Source organism: Hemicordylus capensis, chromosome 1 (genome assembly GCF_027244095.1).
Source record: "Hemicordylus capensis ecotype Gifberg chromosome 1, rHemCap1.1.pri, whole genome shotgun sequence".
Taxonomy (NCBI): Eukaryota; Metazoa; Chordata; class Lepidosauria; order Squamata; family Cordylidae; genus Hemicordylus; species Hemicordylus capensis.
In genome coordinates, this window is record NC_069657.1 from 54227989 (window position 1) to 54251732 (window position 23744).

A 23744-nucleotide genomic window follows, 5' to 3' on the forward strand; every position below is an offset into this window, starting at 1 on the left:
TGGGCACAGCTCTGTTCTCTGGACAGTTTCATAGCTGTTGATATAAGAGAAATAAGTGAACACAAGGTGACTTTGTATGGTGTGACTGATAACTTGGTGCAAATGGAAACTGCCTTTCAGACATAAGATTTGGAACAAATTGAATTTGTTTCACAAATTGTGTGGTGCAATAAACTAGCCTTTGCTGCAATTGAGTGACATTGCTTTCCTGACCACGTGCACCAATGTATTTAAGAATGAACCTGCAGGATTTAAAAAACATTAGATGTTGGCTTTTGTATAGTAATGAACTTTGGCACCTCAGTATGCTTTCAGGCAGTTCAGCTGGTTTGTTCATTGCTTGCTCTAAGTTTAATATACTTGAATCTTAACTATGGTGATCAATTGAGCATTGAAATCGCATACACTTGGGAACATCCTGCTAGTTAGGACACACTGCCCAAGCCACTATAGTAGGTGCCATCACATTGCCCACTTCTCTGTTTAATAAATGGAAGTGAACACCTTGTTTTTCCTTTTCCCCCTCCATGTTCCTCTTTCCAAATTGCCTCCACTATGTAAGATTTTGGATTGCAGATTGTAAAAAATCCTCAACCTTCTGTTTTTACTCAGTAAATTACTATGTACATAATTGGCACTATAAAAACAAATACAATTTCTCATTATATGCTCTAATTAGGTTTTTAGCATCAGTGAGGAATACTTTGGATTTGCCAAGATGTGAAAAGTGTAGTCAGGGGCGTAACAAGGCTTGAGTGGGCCCAGAGACAAAATTTTAAAATGGGCCCCTCACTGACACACACACACACACACACACTTCACAATATATAGTCATGTGACTTGCCTCTGGGGGGCCCCTCGAGGCGTGGGGGCCCCCAGGCAGCCGCCTCCCCTTGCCTTATGGTAGTTACGCCCCTGAGTGTAATAATTCTACCTACCTACACACACAGGTTAAAGCAGCACTGCTGTACCAAGTTGCCCACGATTATTCAAACTGATGTGGTTTGGGGAACTCTCTTTTGCTGCTGTTCTGAGAAGTACCACATAGATTAATGTTTTTTTTTCAGTGACAATACTTTTGCTGTTATCTTAAATTAAGAGTTAACTGCCAACTATTCCCTTTTAAAAATTGTGCTAATAGTGGGAGGGAGACTAGTCTGAAGAACTGTATCAGCTTTTTGATATTACATATTTTAGTCGAATGAAAATCTAGAAAATCCAAATTCTCATTGTAAGCACTGTAATAGAGGGAAAATATACACATATGGGCTGTATGCATACTGTGGAGGGAAAAATGTTTAGAAAAATATGTTTCAACAAACATATGCTCAAACAAAAGCATACAAATATGTATGCTCACAGAAAAGTGTTCAGTTTCCTTATTGCGGTATTCAGTATTTGGGACAATGGCTTTCATCACACACAGAATAAATTCCTTATGGCCTAATAGACCTAGAGGTTATATTGGAATTTAATTTTGATGTTTGCCTGTCACTAAGTGTTTGGCAACAATACAAGTTTTCAGAAACAGTTATTAATATCTTCATATGCCTCCTGAATGTTAGCATAAACAAAACTCTTGCCAAGTACAGCTTGCTGCTTGTTAATAGCTCCCTAATGCAATAGCTGTCCAGCTTTGAAGACTGGGCCCTTCCTTTTTTTATTGTTTATATTGCTTTAGATCCGTTCCTGTTGTCCTCTCTTAACCGGAACTGTTTAATAAACTTTCACACATTTTAACTTGCATATTTAAAAGTGGTGAATTTTAAGTAGCATAGTGTCTCAGACTAACAATACAGACACTATCTAAGCTCCAGGAGGGGGTGGGGAAAGCAAGCGTAGTTGTGTGAGATGGTCAAAGTTGGATAGGGTGATTGTACTGTAAACCCTGTGTATCTTAATTTTAAGAATTGACCTTGCAGTCTTTGTGTCATTTGAACTTATGCGGCAATCACATTTTCAGGATTTTTTTTTTCCTTTTGCAGGAAGAGGTTCAGATCTTTTATAATCAGAAATAACAGATTTGCTGGACTGATGAAGATAAAAAAGCATTTTTGTTTGTTCAGTAGTTCTGCATGCACCAACCTTATTTGATTATTGATAGCAGTAATTGAAATGTGTTGCCCTAGATAACCACTGGAATTGTCCAAGAATCAGTATAAGCACATTGCTTACTAAGGAAGTGTGTCAAGTTGTATTTGTAATACACTGCATTCTTTGATGCAGTGCACTGGTTTCCAAACATATCAATTCCAGGAATAGGTAATTAAGGTACAACAGAAGAAAGCATTGGAAACAAGAAGAGTCTGGTAGAGGCTAAGCTATTTTTCTAACCCCTTAGTGTTGACTGGAATTTACTAGTGTTTAGAAATTGCTACCCTAGGCAGCAAGAATAATTAAGGCATTGGCCTCAAAACTGATTACAGTAGATTAATGCTGTTAGAACCAAGTGTGATAAAATAAAGACATTTATTTTAAAAACAAATCCTACTCAGAATCAAACTACATGCCATGTTAAATGTATAGATCTGGTACGGGATCCGTTGATATGCATTAGAATGGGTTCTGCGCCTGCGCCGAAGCCTCTCGGTGTCGAGTTTATACAACAGCTCCTTTCAGGCTCCTGCGCCCCCACCCCACGTGACCACGTGGCTATTTAAGGCAGGAGGAAGCGCAGGCCACTTAGTTCCTTTGCGACCGCCGTGGAAATCACTTGGTTTCTGCGGCTCCTTCGCGCTTCTTTCCTTGGCTACTTTCATTTTTGGATTCACTGGATATTTGACTCAGACTGTTTTGACTACTCTTGCGGCTTACTTGAATTATATCGTTTTGACCCGGACTGCAACTGTGTTTGGCTTCTCTAATCCCCTCTGGCTTGGTGAAAGATCGGACTGTTTCTCTGGCTGCTGACCTCGGATAGTGAGTAACATGGATGCCCCTGCGGGAAAACGGAACTTTAAACATTGCACTGAGTGAAAAGCTAAACTGCCCTCACAAGATCGTCATAACTTGTGTTTACTGTGCCTAGGGGAAGCCCATAAAACTTCTACTTGTAAGATCTGTCAATTCTTTTCGAAGCAGACCAGGAGGAATCGCGAGCTCCGGTTACGGGCAGCTTTATATGATGATGTTTTGGCAGCGCCTTCCTCAAAATCTCCTCAGTCGCATAGCTCGAAGGACCTGGGTCCGCCCCAGTCTAAAACTTCGAAGCCCTCCGTGAAGTCCCCTAAGTCCTCGAAGAGGCCGGGAGAGAAAATGGCTGCCGCAGGTGTTCTCGCCAAAAAGACACGGCCTCAGACTCAGTCAGAGTCGACAGCTCCTTCGACATCAGGAGCTCCAACTAGAACTTTGTCGACACCGAGACCTACGTCCCACTCTACTTCGACAGCCTTGATATCAACAATCTTGATACTGACAGAGTCTGTAGAAACTCATGCGGTACAAGGTGCCTCGACATCGAGACAAGCCACCTCAGCATCGATATCGACAGACACTCTGGGCGAACCACTGAATGAGCCAACCTTGACATCGACGGTGCTACCAGCAACATTTTCAATATCGACCACTAGGGATCTAGTGCCGGCACCTACTCCGATCCGCTCGCCATCAACCTCGAGAAATGACGACCAGATGTCTACACTAAATACACCAGCAAACGTCACGGCTGTGACCCTGCAATTCCGGGCACCTATGACTTTCTCTATGGAGGGAGCTGATGCGGAGGACGATGCATCACAGCTAGATCCTCTGCTGAAAATGCTGGACTCCTCTAACAATACACCATCCACTTTCCGAGGTTTTCCGCATTCTGAAGAGGATGCTTCCACCTCTGACCCGCGAATACTCACTGCTGTGCAACTCGCAACTCCGACACCTTGGCACACTTGCGGTTTCAGCCACCAAGTGTCACCTTCCGTGGAGACTGCTTTACCAGTGCCCACTTCCCCTGGTGCAGGATATGACTTTCAGGAGAACCGTGCTTGGCGCAACGGATTAGCCTCGATACAGACTCCTGCCTTCTTACAGAGACTGCTCCACCTCCTCATGAAAGGCTCTTTACTAATGTGAGCACCCAGACGAGAACTCAGTGCACTTCTGTGCAAACAGTCTCAAGACACTACATTAACGCCAGTGCACAAACTGACCCTTTGCTGTCACCTATTCACCTGAGGGAGATGTCTCCCAAGCTTCCATCGCACCATTCTACTTCGGACCCGGATTCGGAGGAAAGTCATCATGGATCGTCTGATTTCGAATCAGACACAGAAACTATAGAATTGGACCCGTCTCCAGATGTGGCAACACCTTCCCATGTGTCGCCAACAGAGGAATTAAAAGCATATCATTCCCATGTTAAACGCATGGCCAGTGCGTTGGGTCTGGATCTTACTTCGCAACTTAAGACTATAGATGATCCAGTCTATAACTTTATGCAAAGGTCACAATCAACACTGCCTGTAGCGCTTCCTTTGTTACCCATCATTTCCAATGCTGTTCAGTGCGCTTGGCAAGTCCCCCATACTTCTACACCGACTTCAAAAAGATTTGAAGGTCTATATCGGGTTCAGGAACAAGATAATACTTACCTGTTTAAGCACCCTGTCCCAAACTCTTTAGTTATCGATTGTGCTACTTCCTCCAAGTCTGGACGACGTCATACGACTCCTGCGGACAAAGAAGGCAGAAAGCTGGATGTTATTGGAAGGAAATTATATTCTACTTCCTGTTTATCAGTAAAGGTTGCTAACTACTCGGCTTGTATGGCAAAGTATAGTTATTGCATTTGGGAGGAACTGGAGAAAGTCCTGGATACGTTATCTCTAGAAGATATGAGACTTCTATTCCGAAAGACTTTGCAACAGGCGGGTGACCTTACCTGTCAGCAGTTGAGCACTGCAAAGCACTTAGCGGAGTCTGAATCCCGCTCCGTCATGACGGCGATCACCCTACGTCATCATGCCTGGCTAAGATCAGCCCCCCTACAACAAGACATGAAAGATAAAATAGAAGGTCTGCCATTTGATGGGAAAGGTCTATTCTCAGAAGAAACTGATGCCACCGTGGAGAAGATGAAAAAACCTAAGTTTACCGCTAAGACAGTCACTTCAGCGGCCTCACCTGCTACATCCTATGCAAACAGACAGCGTACCTCTTACCGGCCCCGGTCTACGTACAGACAGCAAGACCAGAGGGACTTCCGTAAATCCTACCACCCGTTCACTAAACGGGTGAACCAATAGAAGGGAAAATTTTCCTCAGGCCAGCGTAACAAACAGGCTGACGGGAATAAACAGCATCTTTGAAGTGCAGAGCAGCCCATCGCTCTCACATGGTACTTCCCATTACTTCTACTCCCAGAACATCAGGGAGAATTTGAGCCTGGTCTACGACATCATGCCACCGGACCCACTAGCCACCAACACCATCAGGTTGGCAAGTCATGTGGACGCATGGCACAACATAACATCAGATCAGTGGGTTTTAAAGATTGTTCAATCAGGTTACGCGATAGAGTTCAAGACCCGACCAAAGTTCAGGGGCATGCGCTTCACGAAAGCAACACCGGCCCTTCTTCAAGAAGTTTGGGAACTCCTGCTCAAAAAAGCGATAGTACCAGTGCGATGGGCAAACCGACGGGAGGGATTTTACTCCCGTTATTTTCAGATTCCGAAGAAGGATGGCGGGATTTGACCTATCATGGACTTGAGACATCTAAACAAGTTCATCTGTGTGAAAAGGTATCGAATGACAACGTTACAGGACATCCTACCTCTTATCCATCAAGAAAGGTGGCTTGTGACGTTAGACTTAAAGGATGCCTATTTTCACATAGGAAACCGGTCCTCCTTCCAAAAGTATCTGCGCTTCATGGTGGGAACCTCGTTATACCAGTATCAGGTGCTTCCATTCGGCCTGTGCACGGCTCCCTGTGTCTTTACTAAGTGCATGGCAGTGGTAGTCGCCCACCTGAGGACAAGAGATCTGAAGCTGTATCTGTATCTGGACGACTGGCTTCTGTCCTCAACAAACAAAGAAGAGTTACTTTCGCAGATAGAGTACATGTTGCAACTTCTCCAGGACTTAGGCATACAAGTAAACTGGAAGAAGTCTAATCTGATGCCAGTTACGACCATATTGTATATTGGAGCTCAACTCGATGCTACACTGGGGAGGGCGTTCTTACCAGAGGACAGCTTTCAGACCATAGCTTCGCTAGTTCAAGCGTTTCAAACTACGCCGTCACAGACAGCATAGCATGGCCAACGTCTATTGGGTCTGATGGCTTCTTGCCAGACAACCGTGCACTGTACGCACCTGAAAATGAGGAAACTGCAATTATGGTTCTTGTCCTCCTTCAATCTACTCAGGGACAACCCCAAAAAGTTTCTGACAGTTCCTCTTCCAATTCTGCGGTCTCTTTCCTGGTGGACACAACACTCCAATCTGCTCAGGGGAGTCCCGTTCCAGGCCGAACTTCCGTCGGTATGGGTCACGCCGTATGCCTCTCTTCGGGGTTGGGGTGGACACTGCAATGCCGCCATGACTCAGGGCCTTTGGACCCACAACCAAAGTCTGCTACACATAAACTTCCTGGAGCTGTTGGCAGTTTTTCAGGCCATGAAAGTCTTCCTTCCCATGCTACGCGGAAGGGTGTTCCAGTTTCAGTTGGACAACACCACTGCCATAGCCTACCTCAACAGACGGGGGGAACGGTCTCCAGGTTGCTCTGTGCACTCAGCATTCAGATTTGGCACTGGTGCATCAAGAACAGCATAACTCCTGTAGCAATACACATAATGGGATCAGACATTGTGTTGGTGGATGGCCTCAGCCGCTCATCCTCCAGGGACCATCACGAGTGGGAACTGAACGACCATTACCTTCAACGGATCTTTGACCTTTGGGGTCATCCGGAAATAGACCTGTTCACCACATCACAGAATGCAAAGTGCAGATGGTTCTGCTCCAGAGCGGGACACGATCCACATTCTGTGGGGGATGCGTTCCAAATAGACTGGTCACTTCAACACTCTTATATGTTCCCTCCCTTGCCGCTCATGAGCAGAGTAGTAGCTCGTCTCCTGCACACTCCAGCAAGATGCATCTTGATTGCCCCGTGGTGGCCATGCCAGCCGTGGTTTCCACATTTACTCAAACTGACCTCACACACTTACCAGAGGCTTCCGAACCGCCCGGACCTGCTAATTCAAGAAGGCAGTCGAGTGTTACACCCGGAAGTTCTCACACTACAGCTGACAGCTTGGCGGATCGACTGCTAAAGAAAATCCTGCTGAACGAACGTAAACCGTCCACTAGGCACAACTATGCTAGCAAGTGGAAGAGGTTTACATCCTATGCAGATACGCATGGGTTCCGTCCCAAACGTGCTACCATACGGGAGGTCCTGCTTTATCTAACGGATCTTAAGGCGTCGGGCCTTTCTAATGTGTCTATACGAGTACATCTAGCTGCCCTTACGTCTAGACACCCGGGGTGGGATGGTAAGACTCTGTTTTCTCATCCGGCCTGTAACAGTATCCTGAGAGGGCTCATGAATCTCTGTCCTCCTATACGCAAACCAATTGAACCTTGGAGTATCTCTCTGGTCCTCTCTGCGCTAACAGAGCCACCATTCGAACCCATGAGTACAACAACTCTTCGCCATGTCTCCTTAAAAACAGCCTTTTTGGTGGCTATCACCACTGCCCGCAGGGTGAGTGAGCGGACGGCTCTCCGTATGGACATACCTTACACCCGGTTTTATCCAGATAAAGTTCTCCTGTGTCTGGACATCAGGTTCACACCCAAGGTGGTTTCACACTTCCATGTCAATCAAGACATAGTCCTACCCACCTTTTTTAGTGCTCCGTCCACTCCCTTGGAAAAGGCTCTCCACTCTTTAGACGTCCGCAGAGCACTTCTCTATTATCTCTCAAGAACAAAACCGTTCCGGAAGTCCAAAAAGTTACTGATATCGTACAAAGGATCTTCTAAGGGCTGAGCTCTGCCTAGACAACGTTTATCACATTGGCTGGTGGAAGCTATTCGCCTTACCTACTCAATCCAGGGAGTACCAGCACCAAAGACTATCAAGGCACATTCCACTAAAGCGTATGGCACTTCTGCAGCTTTTCTGTCTGGGGTATCCTTTCCAGAGATCTGCAAGGCTGCTACTTGGTCCTCTGAGGAGCTTTTTGTAAAGCACGACGCTATCGACCTATGGTCTGCTGCGGAGGCGAACTTTGGGAGAGGCGTTCTTAAAAGGGTGTTGCAATAGGCACTGCTCCCTCCTCCTTCCGGAGCTAACTGGACACCCATTCTAATGCATATCAACGGATCCCATACCAGATAAACAGGTTGCTCACCTGTAACTGATGATCTGGTAGAGATCCGTTGATATCCATTAGACCCTCCCGAGCCTCCCCTCTGCAGTGCACCATTAGGTCTATAAAGTACTACTGGCCATATCTACGACTGCCTCGGCGGTCTCCAAGGAACTGAGCGGCCTGCGCTTCCTCCCGCCTTAAATAGCCACGTGGGGCGGGGGTGCAGGCGCCTGAAAGGAGCTGTATAAACTCGACACCGAGAGGCTTCCGCGCAGGCGCAGAACCCATTCTAATGGATATCAACGGATCTCTACCAGATCATCAGTTACAGGTGAGCAACCTGGTTTTTTGCTCTGTGTGTGCTTTCCCTTTTAAAAATAGCCATGGGGTGATTAGGACAATGGCATGTAGGGAGGAAAAGATAGCTGCTTCATCTCGTGCCATTATCACAACAAAAATTCTTCCCCTGAAGGTGTTCTTTGCCCTGGGAGGGAATTTGCCATTAATGGCAGACCATACCCAGAGTTGCCAAGTCACAGTCTCTAGAAATTTCTTCTTTGTTTTATTAACCCTGTTGTTAACATCCTTGCTAACAGGGATGAGATGTGGCTCCTCTTGCCCTCCTCCTCCCCCCACTCATCCTCTATCCTGCTGTAAGGCAAGACAGGTGGGAGTGCTTGACAGTTTGGGTGGGCAGTCATTGAGATCAGAGGAGATTTCAGCATGAACACTCTAAACCAGAACCAACAAGTTTGATCCTATTCTTTTGCAGGGCTGCTCAACTTAGGCCCTCCTGCAGATGTTGGCCTACAACTCCCATAATCCCTGGCTATTGGCCACTGTGGCTGGGGATTGTGGGAATTGTAGTCCAAAAACAGCTGGGGGGCCTAAGTTGAGCAGGCCTGCTTTAGGGCTTTGTAGGAATTGGGTTTTTTTCTCCCACTATAGATGTTAAACACGATCAACTTCCTAGTTTTGCTGTTGTGAATGTTCACTGTACTTCCCTATGTATGTTTCAGCTTTGCCTAGGTTTGTGCCCAGGACTGTTCTTCTTGCATCTGGGACCATTGTATATACTTTATCTATCAGTTGACTAATAAATTGGTGCAGCTGATAATGTGGGTTCTAGTTCATCAAAGTTTTTGCCACTATAATACTAAATATTTTGAGGAAAATCAGTTGTACTAATAGAATTGCGATATTACCCACATTTGTAATACCTTAATCTGGAAATCTGTTGTATATTACTTATCCTTAAAACTAAGATATTTTTGCATTTATTATTACTGATCAAGGATGGTACAAGAATAAATACATCATTGCTTTCAATTTTGTCTAACTTTTATGAAGCATGAAAGGATATGAAGGAAAATAAGATAATTTTCCTTTATGAAGGAAAATAAGAAAATGGCATATCTTCATTGTTCTTGTTCTGAATATTTGCAAATTCAGCCATTCCAGTATCCAGAAAAGCAGCTGGAATAAGGGAAGCTTATTCATAATTTACATATTGGATATTGTGTGTTGTTTTTTAAGTCATTAATGTTCCAGGGCCAATGTTACTTTGGGAGGGGAAAGTGACCAGTGTCCCTGTTTACATCTGTTTATTACAGTCATCTTGTCACATGTTTTGCTGCTGCATTGAGCATAATAACCTCTAGTGCATGTGCTTCCTTAGTGCCAAGATACAACTTGAGATCTCTTCCGTCTCTAAATATTTATGATTCTCCACAGGCTCTGCAATGCCCAAGTTTTGTTTTTCTTGGTGCCCCACCCCCTCTCAGTTTGTTCAGTAGCTTAGACTCTAAATGCCATGGGAGTTCATCGTGATAAACCTATTTTGTTAGTTTGAATCATGGCCTATATATAATGGTAGAAGACCTCTTTTTAAAAATACAGATCTGCCCAGTTATTTAATGGGGGTGGTTCATTTCTAGAGTAATGGCACATGGATATGGTGAGTTAAGCCATTTCCACGCCTGCCGTTTACTGCCCCATAGCCTCTCCTCACTTGTGATATTTGAGATGGGCTGAAGAGACAATCACTTGGAAGGGCAGACTTATATTGAGATAAACCTTGGTGGAGGGGGCTTAACCATGCCCCCTTAAAAAATTAGATCCTCCTGCTCATTCAAGACTCTGGATTTAACCAAATAGGTCTTTTACTATCTCATGCAGAGATGTGGGTTTTCAGGAATTTTCTGAACTGGGAAATATTTTGCGGGAAACGTGTGGTTTAAATGTTGTACTGAAATCTATTCAAATCTTTATATGGACATTATTTCTATTTGAATATTCAATAATTCAATAAAACATATATGTAATCTGTCACACACTTCCTGAAAGACATTAGTCACAACTTTGAAATTGCCAAACTTGCTTAATATTACATTTACATCAATTTATTGTTCAGTATGAATTTCATGAAACAATGACTCACATCCAAGTATTGCATGCGTTCAGCAGTTGAGTTCCAGACTACTCCTGTGCTGTCGCTTGAGCAGGGGAAGGGGCAAATTCTGCTGATCTCTCCTTCCCTCTGAAAACCACCGTGCACCAGCAAACTATATATCCAAGGGTCATGTGACCTCCTGGGATGTATTTTGGTGATGCACAGTGATCTTTAGAGGGAAGGGAAATCAGCATAAGTCATCAATTCCCCTGCTCATGTGACAGCACAGTGATAGTCTGGAACTCACATCGCTATACATGCACAGTACTAGTTTGGATGTCAGCAAATAACTTTTAGAAATGGAAAATTCTCCATGGGAAAAATAAAGTATGTGACACCTTTATGGATTTTTCTTTTTGCTATTTTGGAAAACTTTCCAAGTAAAAATGTCCACCCCCAACATCTGGTCTCATGTAATTTCAGCCTCTTGCAATTGATTTGTGGCCTAAATGTGTTTTCCTGCATTTCATTTTTATAAGACGCATTGACATTGTGACCATTCCTAAACTGAGTATAGTTCATGTGAGCATGGCTGATTGAAAAAGGGTTGATGGTTATTACAGGTGTCTATGTTCTTGTGAAGAAATGCATATAGGATATTTAGTCTTACTTGTCTTATATTGCATTCATTTCAAATGTAGTTTAAATTAATCTACATATGTATGTTAGGATGAATACAAATAGGTGTTTTTAAGAAATGTACAAAAGCAGACCAGAAAACTTAATTTCTTTAAAAATGGTTATATTACATTAAAAATCAAGCTGAGCCAAAATGAGGTAGAGGGGTGTGTGCGTGCATGTGCATGCATGCATTCATGAATACTTCCTGGTAAAAGACATCCTCCCTTTGGAGGTTTGCATGAGCAATGAAAATTCTAGACACTGTTGTGCTGATGCTTGAGCAGGGAAGGGGCAATTGTTTTCCCCAAGTTCACATTTCCCCTGAGCCCCATTGCATCACTATCATATGTCCCTGAGGGTCATGCAGTACTCAAGAATGTATTTTGGTGATGCACAGTGGGATTGAGAGGGAATAAGAGATCAGCTAAAATTGCCCCTTCCCCTGCTCAAGCATCATCACAGTGGTAGTCTGCAGCTTGCTACACATGCACAATGCTAGTCAGGAAGCTGGCCAATGAATTTTTAGAAATGGAAACCTTTCTATCCCACACCTATAGCTTTGATGCAGATTGCTGTTGGTGGTGCTTTAAATTGTTCCTGTTAATGAGGGTGGTGGGGGGTCTGAGAGGATTAAACATTACCATATTTACCCAAATACAAGGTGACTCTGAATTTAGGCTGAGCCCCTTCAAAATAGAAGTTAAATATAGATTATACCCTTATTTATTTACCCAATGTAGTATAAATAAGACTTAATATACAAAGTAGAAATCATACTAGGTAGAATTGATAGAGTATTAATTTAATTTAAGAGCCCCCTTCATGCTAATAGAAATGGTTACCTGAAATGTTAAATTGCATTTTTGTGTTCTGTAGTAATTTTCATATCTTCCATTTTATTTTGCAGAGAATGCAGAGTCTATAGATCTTAAGCAATTTTTTGACCTACATTTTTCACATATATATTATGTGTTCTTTGAAAATTTTGTGACTATTGAAATAGGTCTCAAACAGAAAGGTAAGATGTAAAAATTAAATATATTCCTTTGATTTACAGTTTTACTTCTTGCATTTCCCCTTCTTTTTAGAATGACTTTCTAGTTCTCAGAGATGTGGGTAGTCTGGAAAAATTTCTGATGCAAACTGCCCCCTCATTTGCATAAAAGTTATTTATTTGTTTGCTTGTGTTATTTCTCTTATCACTCCATCTGTCAGCTCTGGGCACTTCCCAACAATAATCAAAACCAGCAGACAATAAAAACTATAAACATTATATGCTGGTTAAAACAATTTAGAAATAATTTTAAAACCCTGGAAGGCAAGACCAAAAAATAAGTCTTACATTATTTTTTTGCCCATGGTGGATGGAGGTTATTTGCTCAGTACGGGTTATCATCCTCTACTTGCTCCTCTGACAGGACTGAGTTAAACCTTTTAGGCGGGCTTGTTTTCAGTATTAGCTAGGTGACACAAGAATCTTAAGTTCTGGTCCTGTTCTCTACCACTGATCTTGAAACCCTTTTGGTCAAGGCTAAAAGAGCCATTAATGATTATTCTCCTCCTGACACTAAGCAGAGATTAGACCAGAACGTTATTCCATCTGTAACGTCCCCCGCAGCCACCATGCCCTTCTCAACACTATTCAGAAACACTTTGTTAGCTGAATGGAATTCTCCAGTCTCTGTCAGGCTGGCTACATCATTCCCAAAAAAGAGAAACACACTTCCTCAGGATGTTATGGACTCCATGGTCCAGCTGATCTCAGGGGCACTGATGAATAAGGAGGGTGATTAATAACTCAAAACCCTATAGGATAAGTGTGATTCCCTATTTTGGAAGCCACACGAAGCTTCAGTGACAGTTATTAAGGTAGCAGCAACCAACTCCATTTTCACTCACGTGTCTATCTTGTGGGCGAAAGAGCTGGTCTAGTGGTAGCAAGGATGACTTGTCCCTTTTGCTAAGCAGGGTCAATCCTGGTTGCATATGAATGGGAGACTACATGTGTGAGCACTGTAAGATATTCCTTTAGGGAATTGAGCTGCTCTGGGAAAAGCACCTGCATGCAAAAGGTTCTAAGTTCCTTCCCTGGGATCTCCAAAATAGGGCTGAGAGAGATGGCTGCCTTCAGCCTTGAAAAAGCTGCTGCCAGTCTGTGTAGACAATACTGAGCTAGGTGGATCAATGGTCTGACTCAGTATATAGCAGCTTCCAATGTTCCGGCATACCTCCGGACATAGGCATAGCATCCATTGGAAAAGGGGGTACGACTGCCCATGGGCCTGGACTGGTTAGAGGGCCCACAAGGGGCCCCGCCAGTGCCTTCTGCTGTCCCGCTGCAGCCCCATTGCTCATCCTACCCATAATCTTCACCATCAGGAGCAGGCCACCCCCTGTGGTCGCAGGGGGCGGTTTCATGACATGTGAAGCTACCCATACTTGGAGTATGCAGGAATGCAAGCCTGAGAGAAGCTACGCGCCAGCTGGGAGTGTGGGGGGAGAAGCCCGTCTGCCTGCCGCCACCACAGCGGGGTGGCTTGCTCCCCCCGATGGTGAAGATTATGGGCAGTATGAGTGGCAGGGCAGCAGCTGGTGTGGAGGGCAGTGGCAGGGTGAGTAAATCTGCCCAACATCAAGGGGGGCCCTCGCAGATGGAGGGTGTGTGGCTTGGGTGGTTGGGTGCACTCCCCCCCCCACCTGGAACTTTCTCCCTAGGCCGCTGGCAGCTTGCTATGTACCTGCCTCCGTAAAACATGAAATCACGCCAGAGCATCAACAAATTGGCAAAGGCAAGCAGCTCATGGCCAATTCTAGCTTAGAATACATAGAACACGTGTCTAGGGCCATGGTTTCTGGAGTGGTTGTATGCAGATGTCTCTGGTTGAAGCATTGGAATGTTGATTCCAAGTCTAAGCTAAATCTAGCTGCTACTCTTTTCAGAGGGTCAACGGTTTTTGGGGAATCCCTGGAACCAGTCCTGATAGAAACAAGGGACAAAAAGAAGACTGTGCCCTTTGGGTGCAGGAACTCTTGCAGACCGTTCAGATCTACTAATATTTTCCCAGATCTGAAGGTCTCTTTTTCAGAGACCACCATCCAGCTACCTGCAAGACTGGCTCACGCCCCCAGTAGCTACACGGGAATCTCCAGGCCACAGCAGCACCAGAAATACCTTGCTGCTCTCACTCATCAGAAACACAAACAATGATGGCAGGTGTGCCACTACTTCTGACCACTGAGTGTTGGGCACTATGGTAATTGGCTATGCTCTGGAGTTCGACTCTATGCCCCCTGACCATTTCGCTTCCACCCCTTAATCCAAGGACCTGATGAAACGTCTATGAATCAAGCTATTCTTCATCTGATACAGATCAAGGCAATAGGGCCAGTACCATCAACTGAGTTATGTCAAAGTGTCTGTTCCATATTATTTTTGGTCCCCATGCCGGACAGTTCCTGGAGAGCGATGCTTGATCTTGAATGCCTCAAACGATTCATAAAGAAGAAGGCCTTCCACATGGAGTTCCTCAAGTCCATCATAGAGGCAGTCGGGCCTAGGAATTCCTTGCATCCAACCCTATCTTCACATCCTGATTCATGAACAATAACACAAATTCCTCCAGTTTGCCTACAACAATCTACACTTGGAATACAGAGCAATGCCATTCATCCTTTCATCAGTTCCACGGGTCTATACGAAGCTCATGGTAGCGCTCATTGTGCACATATGCCTCCAAAGCATTCACGTCCACCTATATCTGGAAGATATCCTTATTGAGTCACTGTCACAAGCATGCAGGGATGTGCACCAGACTGTCCAGGTACTCCAGGACCACGGGTTTGCCCTCAACCTTCAGAAGAGTCATGTTTTGTCCTCCCAGTCACTTCAACAGCTGAGGGCCTTGTTTGAAACAGTCCAGGATAGTGTCCCTACCTCTCAAACACAGGGAGAAGAACCAACTTCTATTCTCTCCCCTCCTCCATCAAACATCTGTAGACCTTATGCTCCTTGCTCAGGTCCTGGGGTCAATGATCCTCTGACTGCTCCCGAAAGGATTATCATCACCACAAATGCAGGTCTCTCCATCTGGGGAGCTCATTGCCAAGCTCAGTATGCTCAAGGCACTTGGAACTCCAGCGAACTATGCCACACATCAGTTGGCTAGAACTGAGGTTAAACTTGCGCTCAGACACTATCTCCCACTCATCCATGACCGTCATGTCCTGATCTGGATGGACAGCATCACGTCCAAATCGTATGTAGACAATCAAGGTGGTACGAAGTCTAAGTCCCTCATGACAGAATCAAACTGACTCTTCATATGTGCAGAACACCACATTCAGTCCCTCATGGCAGAATTCTTAAGTGGTAAAGCCAATCTTCAAGCAGATTGGCTCAGTCCCCAGACTATCAATCCAGCAGATTGGTCCATTCACCCAGATGTCTTTCTCCAGGTGACAGAGGTACTTGGTGTGCCCAAAATAGATCTCTTTGCAACACCATGGAATCGCCAGCTCCAAAGGTTCTTCACCAGGTTCCACTGTTTGCATGCCAAGGACATGGACACCCTCATGGCCCCGTGGCCGCCTGGACTCATGGACGCATACCCTCCACTAGCCATCATTTGGAGGGTACTTCAGAAGGTTCTCCTAGAGACGGCAGACCTTATTCTCATTGCCCTTCACTGGCTTCAGAGGCCTGGATGGCATTATCTGTCTGGCCTTCATGACCCCTTTCTCACTGCCATGATCTTCTATCACAAGGTTCTCCTCTCTATCTGGACCTAACTATGTGCTCCAACTGTGTGTGTGCCGTTGACCGCTGGGCCCTAGCTCAGGTGGGATATGATTTGGCTGTCCAGGATAGCATTCTAGCATTGCAAAGATAGCACACCATCAGGATCTATCAATCTACATGGACAGCCTTCTCTAGCTGGGCACGTCGGAAACAGTTCTCTCCATTGTCTGCAGGAGTACCAGAAGTTTTGGCATTTTTACAATCTGGCCTAGATCTGAAGCTTTGTCCCAGTACATTGAAACTTCAAACTTCAGCTTTACCCTCTGTCTTAGAACTGGCCTCCCTCGGCTTGGCAGCCCTTCATTTACACATACGAAGGTTCCTTGGGGGCTTCCAATCTTACCCCTCCTCCTATCCATCATTTTCTGTCTTGAGGCCTTAATATCCTCAATGCTTTGACCAACGCTCCATTTAAACCTCTTAAGTCTGTTCCTCTAAAACATTCTATCTTTCAAAGTGCTGTTCCTGGTTGCAGTCACCTCAGCACAAAGAGTTTCAGAATTAGGGGCCCTCTCAGTCAAAAAAGAATTGTGCACTTCCATCATGGCATGATTAGGCATGAAGGTAGGATCCAGCTTTAACATAAAGTCAACTCCTCCTTTCATAGTCAACTCCTCCTTTCAACTCCTGCTAACTTGGCAAAGAGGCACCTTTTAATGTGGTGATTCTCTTTATTTAGCAGGAGAAGAGTAACTGGCCCTATCCACCCCCAGCACAGTATCTCCAGTTACTGTTGCTGGGGTCTATCTGATGTTTCTTTTTAGATTGTGAGACCTTTGGGGACAGGGATCCATTTTATTTATTATTTCTCTGTGTAAGACCAGGAAAATAATGACCATCAATCATGCTCTGCACCCACGCAGTGATGTTGATAGGCTATACCTCCCTCGCAGCTCAGGCGGAAGAGGAATGCTGCAAGTCCATCAAACAATAGAGGAGGAGAAAAGAGGCCTTGAAAAATATATCAAGGACAGTGAAGAAGATGCACTTCAAATGGTCAATAACGTGAAACTGTTCAACACCAATGAAACAAAGCAGGCCTACAAGAAAGAACAAGTCAAGAACCGAGCAGAAACATGGAAAAATAAGCCCCTGCATGGTCCATGTTTGCACAATATAAGTGGAAAATCAGACATCACCAAGACCTGGCAATGGCTTAAGAATGGCAACTTGAAGAAAGAAACAGAGGGTTTAATACTGGCTGCACAAGAACAGGCACTAAGAACAAATGCAATAAGAGCTAAAGTAGAAAAATCCACAATAAACAGCAAGTGCCGCCTTTGTAAAGAAGCAGATGAAACAGTGGACCACCTAATCAGCTGTTGTAAAAAGATCGCACAGACTGACTACAAACAAAGGCATGACAAGGTAGCAGGGATGATACACTGGAACATCTGCAAAAAATACAAGCTACCTGTAGCCAAAAATTGGTGGGACCGTCAAATTGAAAAAGTTGAAGAAAATGAAGATGTAAAAATATTATGGGACTTCCGACTACAAACAGACAAACATCTGCCACACAATACACCAGATATAACTGTTGTCGAGAAGAAAGAAAAACAAGTCAAAATAATCGACATAGCAATACCAGGGGATATCAGAATAGAAGAAAAAGAAACAGAAAAAATCACCAAATACAAAGATCTACAAATTGAAATGGAAAGGCTGTGGCAGAAGAAGAACAAAATAATCCCAGTGGTAATTGGCGCCCTGGGTGCAGTCCCAAAAGACCTTGAAGAGCACCTCAACACCATAGGGGCCACAGAAATCACCATCAGCCAATTACAAAAAGCTGCTTTACTGGGAACAGCCTATATTCTGCGACGATATCTATAACAACAGCAACAACATTGACAATAAAATTCAGCCATCCCAGGTCCTTGGGAAGGACTCGATGTCTGGATAAAACAAACCAGTCAATAACACCTGTCTGACTGTGTAAACAAGAGATAATAATAATAGGTCACAAGATGTGGTTCTCTCTTTCTTCTGTCCATCTCCCTCACACCCGAAGGAGAAACTGTGACATTCCTACATGTACGCATAGCATTCCGGATATATGTGAAGTGTACAAAACTGTTTCACCAGTCAGATTCCCTGTTCATATCCTTTCTTCTGGCCTTGCTGGGCTTCAGGGTGTCTAAAGTAACCCTTACATTGGATTCAGGCAGCAATTTCTTTAGCTTATGAGTCTCTTCAGCTTCCTATTCCCAAGGACATCACTTCCCATTCCACTTGTAGTGCTTCCACCTCTGCTGCTTTCTTGGCCAATGCCCTGCTCACAGAAATCTGCAAGGCATCCACCTGGGTTTCCACCACTCCTTTCATGAAACATTACAGGATTTCCTCCTTCCATGCTACTCAAGCAGCCCTCAGACGTACAGTCCTTCAACAGTTAGTATGAATCATCTGCTTCTCTCCCTGATCCCTGCTAACTGGGGCAAGTCCCATACTGAACTGATGAGCTCTGTCCACCACGGAAAAAGGAACACTGGTCTTACCGTGAAAAAATTTTTTCATAGGTGGACAGAGGTCATCAGGCCCTCTCATGGATGCTCTTCTCTTTATTCTGGGCTGCCAATTTAGGGTGGAGGGTTTAACTTCCAGGGTACAGAGTACTTACTGACTTTTCCTACTTTGTTAATATTTTCTGTCAAATTTTCTGTTAATATGCTTTCAGTGTTGTCCTTTTCCACTTGTTCTCACTGCACAGCATTCCCAGAACTGTGGATTCTGGTGCCTAACTACCAGAAACTAGCCTGCCTAAAAAATTCAACTCAATCCTGTCTGAGGAACAAGTAGAAGCTGATAACCCATACTGAGCTGATGACCTCCGTCCACCTATGAAAAAGAACCCTTCACAGTGAGACCAATGTTTTTCTCCAAAAACAAACAAACAAACAAACAAAAGTGTTCCTGATGTCCTAAATAGATTGTGATCTGATTTGGCACGTTATTTGACCTGTTTATACAGTAAACAAAAAACACCTCCACCATATTCTCATATCTCAGAAATTTGCCAAGTAGAAATTTTAGAAATGGAAAATTTTCCATAAAAAAATTAAGTGTGGGGAATTTTTTAAAAAAAATTTCCACCCTATATCTCTGGTTGTTTTTCAGTGATCTTGCTTTTATCTGTAGCTGTGATTTAGTCCCACTGGTTTTGATTCTGCTACCTTAAATGTAAAGATCTCTCCCACTAGGGATTTCTGAGTATTTCTTTATCAGCAGCTCTTGTCTACCTACAGACTTTCAGCATCTTTTTTTGAATTCTTCTCAAGTGTTGTGAATGCCAACATGAAATATAAATCACTGCACGTTAATTTCATGTGAGGCTGTTTTTTGTCATTTGTATTTCAGTGACTATGCCAGGACTAAATTGCAAATATTCTCCTCGCTCCCTGCCACCCACCCCACAACCAGATTGACGTTTTTATAGTCACAGTGTGAATTTTTTCATAGTGAATAGTCTCGAGGAGGATTGCCAGGCCACCCAGATTGGTGTTGCAAAAAGTCAACAACAGTTAAGGAGGGTGAATCGGGGTTAGTGGTGAACATATTCTCATAATCAGTCTTCGTGCTGTCTCAAACTGACATGCTCAAATAAAGTAGAAAGTTCTTTACAAAAAGAAGCTGCAGATCACAGATGCATCATTCAAGAGTACACGATAATATTTTGGAACATAGGGAAAATATGTATATGTATACATACATACTATACACACACACACACACACACACACACACACACACACACACACAGAGAGAGTACAGTTACTTTGCATGCATACTACATGTTTTACCGTCTAATCACTAGTTGCTGAAAAATATCATTTTTTTCAATTTAGGTCATAAGTCTCAGAGGGAAGAACTAGATGCTATACTTTTTATTTTTGAGGTAAGAGTCCTGTAATATACAATTACTGATTCACGTATTTAGTAAAAATATTTTATTCTGATCACTCTGTGCACATTCTTATTGCATAAACTTGTGAGAAATGTCTAGTTTCTCAGAATTAAGGGTTACTATCTAATGATTCTGCATTCTTAGCACATTGTACGTGGTGATAAAGAATAGTTTTATATTATTATTTTGGTCACATCACATTTGGACATCACATTTTAAACTAATATTTGTCAAATTCCCTCCAAATTTGAGGTCATCTGCCATGCAGAATGAAGGACAGGCTGCTAGAGAGGTGGTGGTGGGCAAAATAAAAAAACCTACTGGGCTTTAGTAATACGTTTCTCTGCATTGTGGTAATGATTGGGGTCTAACTTTTTAATTCCTAATGACAAGGATAAACCATTGAAAAACATGTTCTAAATTTCTTCCAGTGCTTGCAGCTCGATCTGCATAGGTGCAGTGTTACCGCCCAGGAATTTCTTGTATAGGGTGGTATATAAATGCACTAAATAAATAAAGCATTTTTTGTATAAACTTCAGGTAAACATTTTAATTGGCATCTTTGCCAATTCTATAAGTTCTATAACTTATAATTCTAAAACGTATAACTCTTATAATTCTGCTAAAGAATATTGAGTGAATAATAGAATCAGGTGCGAACCGCCCTGAGCCTTTTGGAAGGGGGGTATAAATTTTTTAATAATAATTTAAATTAAATTAAATTATCTCCAGGTCCAGGATAAACTGGAGTATTCTGTTGCATATCAATCATATCTTAGTGAGCAGTAGAGGTATGCACAAATCATTTTTTGCTATTCAATTTGACATCAAATCGCAAAAGATTGAATCAATTCATCAAGCTGGCCGGCTGTTGCCAGTCTGTTCAACAAATTGAATCTGAAATCCATAAATAAATAAGTAATCACAGTCTGTCCATAGGAAACAATGGAGAACTTGAATTGCCCCATTGTTCACCATGGGTAGGTCCTAGGGATACTAAACTGGGTTGGGTGGTAGGGCATGATTAGTGCTACATATCACCTAACCCATGAAAGATATGGGTAAGTGGGTGATTTTTTTAAAAAAACAAACCACCTCCCCAAAACACATAGAATCCTATTGGGGGGGGGGTTAGATTTATAAATTGCCCACTTGTCCATTTCTTTTGTTGATGGGTGGTAGGAAGCACCCGTCACGCTGTAGCACCAAACCCACTTGTCCCTAGGACCAGAGGAGGACCGGAGAGGAGAGCTGGTCTTGTGGTAGCAAGCATGACTTGTCCCCTTAGCTAAGTAGGGTTCACTCTGGCTGCACATGAATGGGCATTGATGTGTGAGCTCTGTAAGATATTCCCCTCAGGGGATGGAGCTGCTCTGAGAAGAGCATCTAGGTTCCAAGTTCCCTCCCTGGCTTCTCCAAGATAGGGCTGAGAAAGATTCCTGCCTGCAAGCTTGGAGAAGCTGCTGCCAGTCTGTGTAGACAATACTGAGCTAGATACACCAATGGTCTGACTCAGTATATGGCAGCCTCCTATGTTCCTATGACCTATCTATGGGGAACAATGCGATGACTTGAGTTACCCACTGTTTTCTATAGGTGAAACAGAGTGCACTACACACATTTTGCAACCCTGCCTTGAAAAACACTGCAGAACAGAGGCACGCACAGTCCCTCCCAGTATAGGACAACATATTTTGCCACATATTCCAAAGACGGCCAGAAAAGAATCACTGACCCATAATCGCATAATGTCAGAGTTGCAGAACCATTGGGTAGCAGTGACCATAGTGTGATCCAGTTCAGCATATATATGAGTGGAGAATTGTCAAGGAAGTCCAAAACAGATACGTTGGACTTCAGAAGAGGAAACTTCTCAAAAATGAGGGGACTGGTAAGAAGGAAGTTGAAAAGGAAAGTCAGGAGGGTCAAATCACTCCAGAAAGCATGGAACTTATTTAAAACCACAGTACTAGAAGCACAGTTGGAATGTATACCAAGAAGGAGAAAAGGTAGCACGAAGTCCAGGAGGATGCCAGTGTGGCTAACAAGTAGAGTCAGGGAAGCTATAAAAGAGAAGAAGACTTCCTTCAGAAAATGGAAGTCCTGCACAAATGAAAAGAACAGGAAGGAACATAAACTCTGGCAAAAGAAATGCAAGGATACAATAAGGGATGCAAGGAGAGTGTGAGGAGCATATAGCTAGAAGTGTCAAAGGGAATAACAAAAATTATTTTAATATATCAGAAGTAGAAAACCTGCCAGGGAGGCAGTTGGACCCTTAGATGATGGTGTGAAAGGGATTATTAAGGAGGATAAGGAAATTGCAGAGAAGCTGAATGAGTTCTTTGCATCTGTCTTCACAGTGGAGGATACTGACCATATACCCTCTCCAGAACTGAGTTTTTCAGGTTTAACAGCTGAGAACTAGGTGAATTTGAGGTGACAAGGGAAGAAGTTCTAAACTGTCTTGAAAAGCTAAAAATTAACAGATCGCCAGGGCCAGATGGCATCCACCCAAGAGTTCTGAAGGAACTCAAATGTGAAATTGCCGATCTCATAGCAACAATATATAACTTGTCCCTACAATCAGGCTTTGTACCAGACGACTGGAAATTAGCCAATGTGACTCCAATTTTCAGGAAGGGATCCAGTGGGGATCCAGGAAATTACAGGCCGGTCAGTTTAAATTCGGTCCTGGGTAAATTGATAGAAAGCATACTTAAGGACAAAATTGTTACACATACAGAAGAACAGGCCTTGTTGAAAGAGAACCAGCATGGCTTCTGCAAGGCAAAGTCTTGCCTCAATAACCTTTTGGAGTTCTTTGAGAGTATCAACTGGCATGTGGATAAAGATGATCCGGTTGACATAGTATACTTGGACTTCCAAAAAGCTCTTGATAAAGTTCCCCACCAAAAGCTCTTGAGCAAACTTAGCAGTCATAAGTGGACATGTTCATGTGTGGATTGATAACTGGTTCAAGGACAGGAAACAGAGAGTAAGAATAAATGGACAGTTTTCACAATGGATGTAGGTAGGAAGTGGGGTCCCCCAGGGATCGTTACTGGGACCAGTGCTCGTTAACTTGTTCATAAACTATCTAGAAGTTGGGGTGACCAGCGAAGTGTCCAAATTTGCAGATGACACTAAACTATTTAGGGTAGTGAAATCCTCAACAGATTGTGAGGTGCTCCGAAAGGATCTCTCCAAACTGGGTGAGTGGCAAATGCGCTTCAGTGTTGGCAAGTGTAATGTGATGCACATTGGGATGAAGAACCCCAACTTCAAGTATACGCTGATGGGATCTGCGCTGTTGGTGACTGACCAGGAGAGGGATCTTGGGGTCATGGTGGACAGCTCATTGAAAGTGTCGACTCCATGTGCATCAGCTGTGAAAAAGGCTTGTCGATGACCACAAACCCTCAGCGAAGGTTTGGCTACCCAAACAGAAATTCCCCCATCTGGCTATTCATGGCCGTCAACAGCTTACCTGTGGTGTGGTCAGTGTCCAGCACCTCCACATGCAGCACATCCCACCTGTGCTTCGCTGCATGGAGGGGGCTGGCCACACCACCACTAGCAGATGTCCCCTCGCTCTCCTGCCCCCACCAGTGTGTCATGAGGGACAGGAAAATAGCA

The 23744-nt window shown here is 43.7% G+C and overlaps 1 protein-coding gene across 13 annotated transcripts in view; it reads left to right on the plus strand.

Annotated features, from left to right (window-relative positions):
- RALGAPA1 (Ral GTPase activating protein catalytic subunit alpha 1) overlaps positions 1–23744 on the plus strand; it is a 287874-nt gene that overhangs the window by 22612 nt on the left and 241518 nt on the right. For all 13 annotated transcript variants that reach the window (XM_053285328.1, XM_053285342.1, XM_053285334.1 and 10 more), the window contains exons 2-3: positions 12308–12418; positions 20047–20096. In XM_053285328.1, the coding sequence (XP_053141303.1) occupies positions 12308–12418; positions 20047–20096 (161 nt within the window). The remainder of the gene's footprint in view (positions 1–12307; positions 12419–20046; positions 20097–23744) is intronic.